At 40.6% G+C, this 13,602-nt stretch overlaps 1 protein-coding gene across 1 annotated transcript in view; it reads left to right on the top strand.

Moving 5' to 3' along the window:
* The window catches only part of LOC311257854 (F-BAR and double SH3 domains protein 1-like), a gene marked incomplete at its 5' end in the record, with an annotated part of 84,718 nt that overhangs the window by 47,733 nt on the left and 23,383 nt on the right, over positions 1-13,602 (top strand). Inside the window, 5 exons of the mRNA XM_084353791.1 lie at positions 1,632-1,754; positions 9,457-9,552; positions 11,448-11,564; positions 12,005-12,109; positions 13,195-13,350. Of these exons, the coding sequence (XP_084209917.1) occupies positions 1,632-1,754; positions 9,457-9,552; positions 11,448-11,564; positions 12,005-12,109; positions 13,195-13,350 (597 nt within the window). The remainder of the gene's footprint in view (positions 1-1,631; positions 1,755-9,456; positions 9,553-11,447; positions 11,565-12,004; positions 12,110-13,194; positions 13,351-13,602) is intronic.

The raw sequence follows: 13,602 nt of genomic DNA, 5'->3' as shown, positions 1-13,602 counted from the left end.
CTCTTCCTCTGCTCTGCTAATGTCTGCTCCAACCTCACCTGGCGCTCGCTTCACTCGACACACAGACCCTACGCACACACGCACTGCTCTACCCCTTAAAGAAACCACACCACTCTTCATCATGTAATATTACACTGTGCTACTGAAGCACATACACACAGGCGTAACCCTGCTGCTACCAAGAGCAGTAATAATAGGTTAACTAACAGTTACAGTAGCTGTAAGACTGACGTTAGCTAACGTTAACGTTGGTAATCTGGCTAGCTACAATGACTGAAGTTGCTGAAACACGTCAAGACTCGCCAATGAAATCATAAAACTAGCCGGTGTGATGAATGGAAATATAGAATGTGTGACCATTCAATCAGAATGTATTACTGTGAATCAGAAGTAGGCTTGTGCTTGCTTCGCTTGGCGACGGAGACGTTAGCTGGTCAATGTCATTCAACAGCAACGTGACCAGAATGAAGCGCCGTGAATGGTGGACTGTATATAAAAAGGGTCTGTACTCAAATGTGAAATGCATATATATATATTAATTACTCATTTTGCGACTTCCTACAAATTGTTGTATCATAACTGGGAATGAAATGAAAACAAATGTACTAGCACATACATGTAATATGTAGAAAGTGTATTGCTAAGTAATTACTCCTTTCATAAGTACACTAAATTACTACTGTTAGAACTATTTAATATACTTTTTATGAAGAAGTACGGCTTAAAACAAACTCAACTTCATTTGCACTTTTTTAAGTGTACCTAAATTCATTTCCAATTAAGTGAAACTAAGTGCACTTTAATGAAGTATACTAACAGTATATTACAAATGACTCAAATAAGCATACTTATCTTCTGAATACTATTCGACTAATGTAAGTACTTTGAAATAAAGTATACTTTGTAAAAGTATATTTTAGAGCAATTTAAAACAGACCTACAGTGAAGTACACTTTTAATAAGTGTACCTAAGTTCACTTCCAAAGAAGTGCAGATTAAGTGCACTTTAATCAAGTATATTAACCTATACTACAAATGACTCAAAAATAAGTACACTTTTAATAAGAATACTAATCTACTACTATAAGTGCATTGAAATAAGTATACTTTTTAAAAGTACACTTTAAAACAATTTACAATACACTTACAATAAAGTACACTTCTTATAAGTAAAATAAAGTACAACTTTAATTATTCCATAATTAGTATGTTTAATTTTAGTATATTGAAGATGAACTTAATCACATATCTTTTAAAGTACACTTTCTAAAAGTATATATTAAATATACTACAAATTAGGTATAAGTATATTTATAATAATTTATAATAAACTTATGGTACAAATATATTTTTAATATAATTAAGTGTAATACTTTTTCACCTGGGTCTTCACACTACTAAAGTTGAATGTCACTGTTTTTAATTTTGAGACAACAAAACACAAGCGAAAAAATGTATATCAAGAAAAAGGTTAATATTTACAATCATGTGAGTGTGACAGAAAGAGAAACTGATTGTTGGCTTGCTGAGGAGAAGTTGGATAGTTGAATTTGGGTCTCCAATATATCAATCCAGTCATGTACAATTAGAACTAATTGAAACTGACTCTTATGCTTTATTTTCCTCCTCAGCAGATGGACGGTGATGTTTATGAGGATTTGAGAAGCCATTTCACCCTGCTGTATGAGACGGAGATGGATACCTGTCTGGCCACAACCAAACAGTACAGCAGGATATGGGAGAGTGTTGTTAAGGTGTGTGTCTATGTATACAATGTAGTGTTTTTTGTGTTATGTACCTCAAAAGTTGTTACTTTCAAAATGTGAGTGGGTAGAAAAAATTTTAACACCTAGGTCTTCATTTTTGTGATGGTACAAGGCTGGCACAGGGGAAAGCATTGGAGGAAACCACACCCATATTACTACTCATAAAGCAAAAACTGCAGCAGTCTGTGCTGCTTTGGTGGCTTCATGTGCACCTAGAGACCTTTCCTATATTTTCCAGCCTTCTCTGACAACTTATGGATCTGTTCTTTTGAAATGGATAGTGTAGGACATAAAGATGTAATGATACAAAAAAACTGTACGATGTCATCACAATAAATTGTCCACAATATATTTATCACAATGGTGTTACAAAACAACATTCACAAAAAAGTGATTTGAACAATGTCCTTTTACTAGTAAATCGGATATGTACAGCATTTATTATTTGTATACTTTTATTTTTTACTTGAGGTACCTCTGTACCTCGTTTCCTTCTAGTAAAATAAAAGTAGCTGGCCATAAACGGCCTGCAGTGTAACTGATGCAGCAGATTGTGAGCCGTCAAACAGAACAATATAATGACAGGGAGAGATGGTAGAATGCATTTATACTAGGGCTGTCAATCGATTCAAATATTTAAACGCGATTAATTGCATGATTGTCCATAGTTAACTTGCGATTAATCGCACATTTTTTATCTGTTCTAAATGTAACATTCCTTAGTAATACTAACACAATGTAGTGTCCAACTTTACACTTGTAAAGTAGAGCCCGACCTATATATCGGCTGGCCGATATTATCGGCCGATATTAGGCATTTTCCAAACTATCGGTATCGGCATTTATAATGGCCGATAAATTAATATTTAAAAAATAAAATAAAAATGGACGAAACACCCTTCAACCATGTTATGAGTGTTAGCATTGCATAGTTTGTCCACCAGAGGACACTCTACAACGTCCCTGTTGGCAACACTCGTGTTTAGAACGCCACAAACCCTACGACCAGATGATCCAGCCAGAGTCGGGCAGAGCGAACCAGTTATCCACGACTGAGATCATCGGTGAAGTGTGTTCATGGTAAGTTGGCAACTGTCACAAGAAATACATTGATTGAATAACAATTAAAAGACAGGGATGTGATTGGACAAGGATAAAAAAGCAGGAAATTATACGGACCCATAGCACAACACGGCAAAAGTGCAGCCATTACACACAATGACATAATTTTTTCACTTTATATGAAAAGTGCAATATGCAAACATAGAAAACAATTCATTTAACAAGAAAAAAAAAACTAAAAAAGGTGCAGATATTATGTGTGTGTGTGTGTGTGTGTGTGTGTGCGAGTGAGAGAGAGAGAGAGTGTGTGCATGTCTTTATTTTGATCTTTCAAAATGTATGTCTGAGACAAAGAGAGACAAGAGACAGAACCTGTGATCAAGTCTTTCAGTGTATTTTCACACAATGCATTTTAACTACAGTATCACATCAATGTAAAATCAAATTATGTTGGCAATACACTCAGTGGTACTTTAGGGATGGCTAAACATGGCTGTCAGGTCCCAAGATGCCCCCAAAAACACCTGAGAGAGAGAGAGAGAGAGAGAGAGAGAGAGAGAGAGAGAGACCTAACACCTAACACAACACACCACTTCAACCACACTACCAAAACAAAACACAACAAAGCAACAGACAGAGAGACACATTCTAATTCAGTATATTGCAGTCTATTTCAGTCTTATTTTTGAGCCAGTTTCTTCATTAGAGTCTCTAGGCGCTTCTTCCGAAAATCTTTTCGGGCCTTTGCAGCTGCTGCCAAGAGGATGTCTTTGGCTTTTTTCTTTCCAGAGGTGCAGGGTGCATGGTGCGCTTCCTGGCCTCTGCTCTCCTCCTTATTTGTGCCCTGTACCTCTGGCTTGAAGGTTTAATGTTCCTGACCAGTTGTGTGTTGACAGGGCTTTCTTTGGTCAGTCTTGAATAAAGGCTGATTGCAGACTTTTCCATGGCCTTCAAGTTATATTTAACTACTTCATAGGCTTCATGTTTCCACATTCATATTTGTGCTCTTTGCGTTTAAAATGTCGGACACCATGCTGAAGGAGGACTCTACCAAAGGCCCATGGAAAGGACAAAGCACACACAGTGCCAGCTTACAAAGAGCTGGGTACCTCTGGGTCTTCCTGACACCATTCCACCATGAGTCTATTCTCGTTTCCACCCGCTTTGACAGCAGCATCATGTCACTTGCATATCTAAGATGAGAAACAAAGTATAATGATCATTGTATAAATTAATTAGGGAAGAAAATTCTAAATCAATGAACATTTTATCAAAATCTATATAACTAACACTGTAGTACAATTACTTTATGTAGGCTCTATGGCTGAGCTGTGACTATACTATGACTTTAGACAAAAGCATCAGCTATGAACAATAATCTTATAGACACACAATCTCATAAATTCCCACAATGGAAAATCATGAAGTGTAAATGTTGCTTTCATGTATGGAAGACTGTATCTATAATGTATCTAACCCTATCATTTGAATGGGTGACAGAGAACCTAGCCATATCAAATGGAAAATAAATTGCACCAAGACACTATGGACACTATGGAATGACATCTTCCAACAATTAGGCCATCACCTGTGTACTTCTTGATCCAAACCAGCTCTCTCCTGTTCGCTGAGTTTCACGGCTGGAAACATATCCGGCAATTTCTTGAGTTGAGGAATGAGATGATGATCTCTCCCGTACATCTAGATCCAAGTATGACAGCGTTCTCAGTGTTGGACTGGTAAGAGGCAGTTTTGCTTGAAGATTAATGGCACATCTGGTGTAGCCTTGCATAACCTGTTACAACAAGATTAAAAGAACATTGGGAAGACATGTTTCATTAGTGCAGCCTGCTCCAAAATTGATTAAATGAAATATCTATAGCTATTATTTGAAATAAAATGTATCTAAATTATGCTATATCATACCTTTGTCTTGAATGAATGGACAACAGGATGGTCCTTTCTCAGTGATTTGAGAATTGACGTAGCCTCTGAGCCAATAAAAGGCTCTGAAAGATGAGCTTTGGTTGAGGTAACATCAAGTTGGACCATCTTTGGACCAGAAAGGTTCCTCCCCTGTGTGCTGAGGAGGTTCTGGGGCTTCATGACGCAGCACAGGAACTCCCTGAGGAGCATCTCTTGCTCATCATGCAGCTTGTGAACTTTGGGATCTTTGGACTGAAATGTCAGCGTGTACTTCTTTAGAATAGGAAGGACTGAGGCATAAAGATTCAGCTCAAGTAGAGTCCTCTTCTCCTCAAAGAGCACCTGTGAAAACATGGAAAACATTAAACATGGATCCCTTTCATGCTTACAATTAACATTCAACTAGATAACTACTCCCAAAAATACTGAAAATGATCTCACCTTTTGACAAATTCTTGCCTTCCTCACCCTCCCTTCATCTGTGAAATTCTTGGACTTTCTACTCAGTTCCTTCCAGATTTCCTCAATCCGAGCCTTGCCTTCCTCTTGTACACCCCTCCTAAGTATAACTGCATCAGCAGTCTCCTTATATACCTTCTTGTCCTCTCTGTTGAGGAAGGCGTAGTAAAAAAGGATGAACACATCACATAAGCGTAATGTGTCCAGGCTGACCTCCAACACCGACAGCCACCGGTGTGGCACATAACGCTCTGGCCGTGAGGTGTGAATGCCAATTATGTCCCCAATTTCTTGGAGACTGTCCCTCATCTCCACTGACCATTTGTGATCAGTGTGAAGATCCGAAAGCAAACTCTCAACCCAATGCTCAAAAGGACTGCAGAATTTCTTGCTGGCATTATGGACATGGTGGCATTAATCACCGTCGATGTCAAGCATCTGCGGGGCACAGCGATCTCTGATTAATTTCTCCAACCCATTTTTGGAGCCATTTTTTCCTCTCATGACGGCACACGAGTCCATGAGAATTGACACTAGATTAGTCCATGGTAGAGCCATCCTTTCGAAGAGCTCATCCAGTTTCTTGAAAAGAGATTCTGCCGTCACTGAAACAAGCTCAAGTGCTACTAAGTGCTGGACAACCATTATCTCAACTTTTTCAGACCAGTAGCTAACAAGCACCCCTAATATCCTTTTAGAAGTTTTGCTTGTTGCCTCATCAATATTAAGGGAGAAGGGAACAGATCTTATTTCCTCCAGCACATCATCTTGCACAGTCTTCTTCACACCATGTGTTAGCTTATATGAGGCAGACGTTCTGTCCATTGATAATTCTGCAAGGGCTTTGGGATCTCTTGCCAACACCTGTGCTAAATCAATAAGATGTGGTGCGATTGTCAGAGACAGTGAGTTCTCTGCAATAAATCCCAGAACAAGTGCCTGTAACACAGAAATTATAAAACTACATTATATCATAATCATTGTAAGATCACACATCATACATACATTTCCTACCTAAATTGTATATTAATTATTGCTGTGACTGACTATTGTAAAAAGTCATGATTGTATTTATGTTCAGGACAATATTTGCTACGTTAAATCCATTACAAAAAAATTATGACCTTATAAATGAGAACTGAAGAGGAGACTGAAAAAATGAGCTGTCACATAATCAGAGAAGACTTACTTGATTCTGTGCACCTCGGCTGCATAAAGGAGGAATCCTGGGTTGAACTGAAGTGTTGTGTGGCGCTGCAATGGTGACGTTATCTGATGGTGCAATTTCAATGCGCATGTTCTGCTGTTGTAGCTTCCGGGCCTTTATATGTTTGGGATGCGCCACATGTTTCCTTAGTGCAGTCTTCCCACTTGTTCCGTAATTTATGCAGTGATTGCAAGTGTTGCAAATTGCCTTGCCAGGTTCTCTGATTTTGCTTAAACAATCCAGTGGCAGGATGTGAACAGTATAAAAAATATCTTGCATCTTTTCTAGCTGCTAATTAAATTTATCTTATGTTTAAGGATAACTACCGTTTTTTTACAACCTGGACCTTATTTCTAGCAAAATATATTATTATTTACTCACCCAGATAACGTTGGTGTCATTTGGCGTCGTTCGGAATAAATTAGATCCAGTGGAGCGCCACGTATATCCATATAATGCGAGTGATCCGGGCACCGAAGCGCAGCCTCTACGAGCATTATCTGCCACGAAACTAGTTCATTTCACCAATATTTTGTTACAATACGCTAGTGCTGTTCCCCTCTGAGTCCGGGCTTGTCTGTTGTCAACATCCGGGGTCTGTAGGTTGACCTACTACCTCTGATCTGGAAGATGTCATCTCTGAGCTGCGCGCGCACCCGCGACAGCCAGCTTGTTTACCTGTAGCTGCTACTGCTAGTTTGACCCCGGATGTTGATAACAGACGAGCCCGGACTCAGAGGGGAAATGAACTAGTTTCGTGGCAGATAATGCGTTATATAGAGGCTGTGTTTCGGTGCCCCGTCACTCGCATTATATGGATATAGCGGCGCTACACTGGATCTAATTTCGGCCGAACGACTTCGAATGACACTAAAGTTATCTGGGTGAGTAAATGATAATATATTTTGCTAGAAATAAGGTCCAGGTTGTAAAAAACGGTAGTTATCCTTAAAGGCTTTGTTTAAAACAAATGCTCACGACTGGGAGAAGGCTCAAGTGCAAAGGATCACAGAACAGGGAGAAGGAATAAAGTTGCAGAAGGAAGCTAATTTAGCTGCTCCTCTCTGTATAAGCGGTTCAGATGGGTGCTGTGTGTGACAAAGACAGCGCAGCGGTGATTTAGATGGAGTCATGGTCTGCTTGCTTCCCACACCATTTTAACTATTTATACCGTAAAACTTATAAATAATAAATAATGGCCAACTCCCAATTTACCGCTAGTCCCAATTGGTTACCGCGGTTACCGTAGCTGACACGGCTGCCACTCTAATCATTCCACCGGGCTTGCCGTGGTACGTCTCTGTTCCACCTAGCATTTCAGTGACGGTGAGTGGCCCGACGCTGCTTCATTATCACCGCTAATGACAGTCACCTGTTACCGTTACCATACCGACGAGTTGACGTGTCCTTTTTACTTTATAATCTCTTCTCCTGTTCGGTGATTCAACCCAAAAATCAACAGATAACTAATCCCCAGTTAAACGTAAAAGCATCTAACAAGAACATGAAAAGATATTGGCATACCTGAATCTTCCATACGTCGATCCTGTTAGACGACGAAACTTGGCAGCTGAGCCGACGTGACTCAGAAAAAGTGGTGCGACGCTATGGGTGCGACACCTTCTTCTTCTTCTTCTTCTTCTGGGTTTCCGGCAGGCTGTACACTGTATGCTGCCCTCCACCGGTCACATCCATAACCTAACTAAACTCTCTCCGGCGCAACACCTGCATCCGCTCCAAAACCTAGTAGTGGTTAATGGCGGTCAGCCGGTCCTACCCCGCCCCCCCCCCCCTTAAAAAAAAAAAGCGGATTTGCATGATTCACGAGGGTCGCATTTTTATGTAAAAAAAAATAAACCCCGACAGGTTGTTTGGAACCCCGACGCGAAGCGGGGGTGAAATAAATAATAAATAATCACCCACAATGATTCAGCAGCGAAAAGGATTGGTCGGTCAAGTTTTGACTTTCACTTTCACTTTCAAGGCCGGCCTGAGAGAGGAGCTGGACAGCGTGCTGTGGCTGGTGTAACACGTTGAAAGTACAGCTGTCTTGCTTATGTTGCTATATGTTGCCAGGGCGGATCAGAGCGCCGTCCCTAGCTGCTCTCACACCTGTGTCCAGTCACAGACATGATCTGACGACTTTCAAGGCCGGCCTGAGAGAGGAGCTGGACAGCAGTGCTTCTTATGCTGTGGTTGGTGTAATGCGTTGAAAGTCCAGCTGTCTTGCTGGATCAGAGCGCCGTCCCTAGCGACGGTCTGTTATACTTGACGACGGTCATTATACAGAAATAACGGACCGTAGAACGCAGCGATGGACCAATCAGAGAGCAGCATTCAATAGAGCCATGTAGTAACTACAAGATAACTAATGTTACGGAAATCTGTTTAGGTTTTGTTACATGTTTCTGGATTTTTTATATATATATATATATATATATCGGCCGATATATCGGAATATCGGATTTTTAAATCACCAAATATTTGTATCAGTATCGGCCTTAAAAATCCTTTATCGGTCGGGCTCTATTGTAAAGGTTAACTATACAATGTTAATTGGCCTGCAAGCTGTAGCCACCCACTAGCAAGGGGGAGGAGGGCTCTCTGCATCAGCTTTGTGCTTGGTCAGCAAGTGGTATTTAAGACTAGACGTAGTCTGGTGTTAACTCAGTTGTTCACATCGAGAGTAAATACAAATAACTTTCGAGAGAACCATCTGACAGGGCTGTGAAGCTGAACTTCACATTCAAAAGACCCTTTTCTTTATCCATTTCTGCTCAAGGAGGTTTGTTTCTGCTTGCCATACACAACGTTACTGCTGCATCGCTTCCCGATTTCCCAAACTAAGGGGCGGGCCGAGGGTCATAACGTGCACGCGTTAAACACGTGTCAATAAACTTAAGTGATATGTTAGTAGATATGGTCACAGTCCCATAACGGTATTGCGCCATTTTTATATCACAGTATTGCGAAATTCTCTATATGGTTACATCCCTAGTAGGAAGAATTACTCTTGATTTGTTGCTGTTTTGTCAGGTGACAAGAGAGAAAAATGTTCTGCTGTTTCTTCAAGAATCTGTCTCCTTCAGCAAAACACCTGAATTCACCTTCCAGTCAGCTCCAAGTGACAAGGTGTGTTTGTATGTTGGTGTGTGTAACTACTGGAGGGCAGGAGCAAGGTTTAGATATCAGCAGTTTGGAGTAATCAGGACCAGGAGAAACATATGATGAAATTAATTCAAAATGCTGTTTTTTTTGTCTTAATTAAGTGTAAAACTAAAACTGTTCAACATTAAGTTAAAACAATAAATAGGCATGTATGCAGGTGTGGGCATGTACAGGGGTGGACATAATAACATTTATAATATAATGCAGTCTAGTGCAACAAGGCCATGAACTACAACTTTACAAATGACTGAGGGCACAGTTGCACAAAAAGAACATGAACAGTGGCAAATCTTCATATCTTTTATTTGGAGCTTCACAGCAAAACAGCATTGCAGCACTCTCCTGATGTAGATGGGGACTTGTTTTAAAACGTTAAAAAAAAAACCAAACCCCCATAAATGGCTCCATACAGCTCGCCCAGCCTGATTCAAGTCTCTAGATGCCTTTCCCTTTAATGCTAATGAGCTACTGCGTGCGCCGCCCACCTCTTCCTGCCGGGCGGAAGACGTGAGGACCAAGGCAACGAGCGATACACAGCAACTTCAATAAAGTTGAGAAAAAAAAGAAAGAAAAAAACAACAACGAGCAATACACAGCGCGACGCAACTTTTCTTTGTCCATGCCTGCATATAACTGATAGTAGCACAGCAGACATGTAGCAGGTAACCCCTGTCTCCAGCTCCAAAACAAAGTAGTGATTGCTTTACTGCAGATAACGTTTTGGTACTCTCAGGTCTGGTCTCTCATGCCAGCAGCTAATGCTACAGCTAATGCTACACACGTAGTTAGCTGTAGCGTTAGCTGTGTGTATACCAACACACAGTAAGTCGTACGACGGCCAAGTTACTCCTGGGCATCTAACACACTGTCCTTTAGCACAACATGCTAATTAATCAACGTAGCTCACTGGCTGTGAATAACAGACCATTTCATACCATCTCCTCTGCGTGTTCACGGCGGAACAGGAGCTCACCGTCCACTAACAACAGAGACCATTTCATACCATCTCCTCTGCGTGTTCACGGCGGAACAGGAGCTCACCGTCCACTAACAACTGAGACCATTTCATACCGTCTCCTCTGCCTGTTCAACGTTGATTAACTTCACATGTAACGTTAGTTCAGCCTCATATTTACATCGACGGTTAGCGTTAGCTCGTGTGCTAAATGGCCAAAGTAACACAAACTATACTGTTAAATTAATACTTACAGTTCCATCATCAGTGTTGTTGCCAGCGTTATATTGACCCTGGTTGCTGAAACAGTCCGGCGTGAAATGACTGGCACAGACCACAACGCTTTTGCTCACTGAAGCTGGGACGTTTCCCTGATAAATGAAATGTAGCCACTTAGCTCTGATATCCTCTTTGGTAGGGAGGCGATGTAGCGAAACATGAGGATCCGTGCATCCGACGACAGAGCAGCAGTGCTTGGCTTTCGGGTTGTACATGGTAGCGGTCAGGCTGTCGCGTACAAGCGAAGCGAGAACGAGAAAATGGCGGATCCTTGTTCAGGTAGCTGGCGTAGTGTGGGAGGAGATACCTTCAAAGACCGGACTGTTACATAACAATCCGGTCGAAATCCAAATGGCTCGTTTATAGACTCATTTCCTGACTCCGGTGGTTTACAAAACTTAGTGGTCGAAAATCACGCTTAAGGGGTGGGGAGGCACTCCGGATACGAAAATATACATACTAAAGCAAGGAAAAAGTGAGTTTTGCCTAATATGTCCCCTTTAAGCTTTTAAGAGGATAGTCTTCACAATGGGCTGTTGTGTTGAGTTGCATTCTGCTGATGTATACAAATGTAACTTGGAATACTCAGGAATGAAGAAAAAAGGGAAGTTTCTCTGTTGTGCAGGTGTCTGCTCTACAGGAGTTATGTGCTTCAGAAACAGAGGGGTGTCTGGTTAAGGAGGCCAAGAAATGGGCTTCAAAAGCTGCTAAAGACTACAAGATCATCACCCATGGAGAACGGGTCAGACATTGATTTTGTCATCTTGACATCTTGAAATGCATAAAACAATCAGCAGTACCAGTGCCACTTATACCTCCGCCGGTGATAGCAAGGCCCGGAGGCATTATGTTTTTGTGTTGTCCATCAGTCCTTCCATATAGTATGTCATTCCATATTCCATATAATGTCCTATTTACTGATTTTAAAATTATTGTCCATGCAGTTAGTGCTGACATGTTGCTGATACATTCTGGTATTTGCCAAATATTTAGACGCTATGTTAAAACATTTTTGTTAATGGAACAGATAACCCTATAAGCTGTGGAAATAACAGTTGTTTTGTGTCGTACTTGTTTTAATCCACATTAGCAACACTAGACACTGATAAAATTTGAAGTAAGTGAAGTGTTTCCACTCTACTGTGAAATGTATTGTATGTCTCTGCCATGTGACTCCTTCAGGCCCTACAGACGTTAGAGAGTCGTCTGAAGCTCTTGTCAGGGGAGACAGGGCTCAGTGTGGCACAGAAGATGGCAGAGGTACAGGACAGTGTCAGGAAAGCAAAGGTACTTAAGTTTTAATTGTTTTTTGTGCTTTTCCCCACAGGTAAAATTTCCAACATGTGAGTTGCCTGTCCCTCTTTCAATTTATAAAAGAAAGCATATCAACTCACACGTTTCCAAGTAAAATAACAGAATCAAAAAAATCTCTAAAAAGCAAGACGATGAAATCATTTGGGGGTTGAATTGTACAGCTAATGACATTTCATCACTAAAACATTCAAGACTATGACTTCAAATTGATTTGGAAAGACCTGAGTAACTGATGCACTGAAAAGAGCAAATATTCAACACTGGAAAATCACTTCAATCTGCCAATCTGATCAATTTACTTTAAAGGATATTACACCCAAAAATGAAAATTCAGTCATATCTACTCATCCTCAAGCCAATGGAAAGTCAGGTGAAGTTTCATAGTCGACAAATGATTTCACAGCAAAACAGCATTGCAACATTCTCCTAAACAAGTGACGTTGCTGGGCACTTGTTTTAAAACACAAGATAAACAACAATTACAAATCATGAAATGGCTCCATACAGCTCGTCCAACATTATCCACATTTCCAGACATTCCAAGATTACAACCTGATTTGGCTGGTCTGTTACCTCAGTTGTTTAGGAGGAGGATGCAACTCTGTTTTGCTACGAAGATCTAGAAATGTTTTGTGGGCAAAGAAACTTCACCTGCTACTATTACTTTACATTGAAATGAGGGTGAGTAGAGTTGACTGAATTTTAATTTAAACTTTGTAAACTTATCCTTTAATGCAGCATAATTAATACAGCAACATTTTATCAAATAAAGAATGTGTCTTCTCTTCGACCAGTATAAGTTCAGCCACAGAAAACACTTTAATTTGTATTCCAGTGATTTACAGATATGTACAAAACGTGTCAGCCTACACATCTGACATTATTTTACAAAAGAAGCCCCAGATATTACAAAATCTTTGGGTTTTATACTTCACCAACATCAGCATAGTGTGTATGACTCTGGAATGTACAGTTGTACAGGGACCACTCACTTTATTAATACTTTGAATCTGTATCTTAAAGTGCAGCTGCTACTGTCTGTGTGTCTTGTTGATCAGCTCAGCAGGGTGAAGGCAGAGGCCCGTCTGGCTCTGTTGTCAAACACTGTCACAGGAACTGAACTGTGGCTTCACAAAGCCATGAACCAGGCAGAGGAGGAGCTGGAAAGAGAGAGACACATCAGTGAACAGAGGAAGTCCACGGAGGACTTCTCAGTATGCAAACACACACACACACACACTCACACACCTTGAATTTCTTAGTCAGCTCTGGCAGCTCAGTGGTCTAATGCAGACCTAATGAGAATCTAGGACCTTTTTCACATGCCATTTCTCAGTGTGTCATTGTGCCTTATCTCCATTCTGAATTAATGTGCTCAGCCATACACTATACACCGATCAGGCATAGCATTAAATGGATCAGACCTGCTCCAGCACGTCTTACAGATGCTTGATCAGATTGGGATC

The sequence above is a fragment of the Pagrus pagrus genome, assembly GCF_965226575.1.
Source record: "Pagrus pagrus genome assembly, chromosome: 5".
Classification (NCBI taxonomy): domain Eukaryota; kingdom Metazoa; phylum Chordata; class Actinopteri; order Spariformes; family Sparidae; genus Pagrus; species Pagrus pagrus.
Note: the sequence above shows the minus strand (reverse complement) of the source record. Positions and strands in the feature narration are given on the sequence as shown.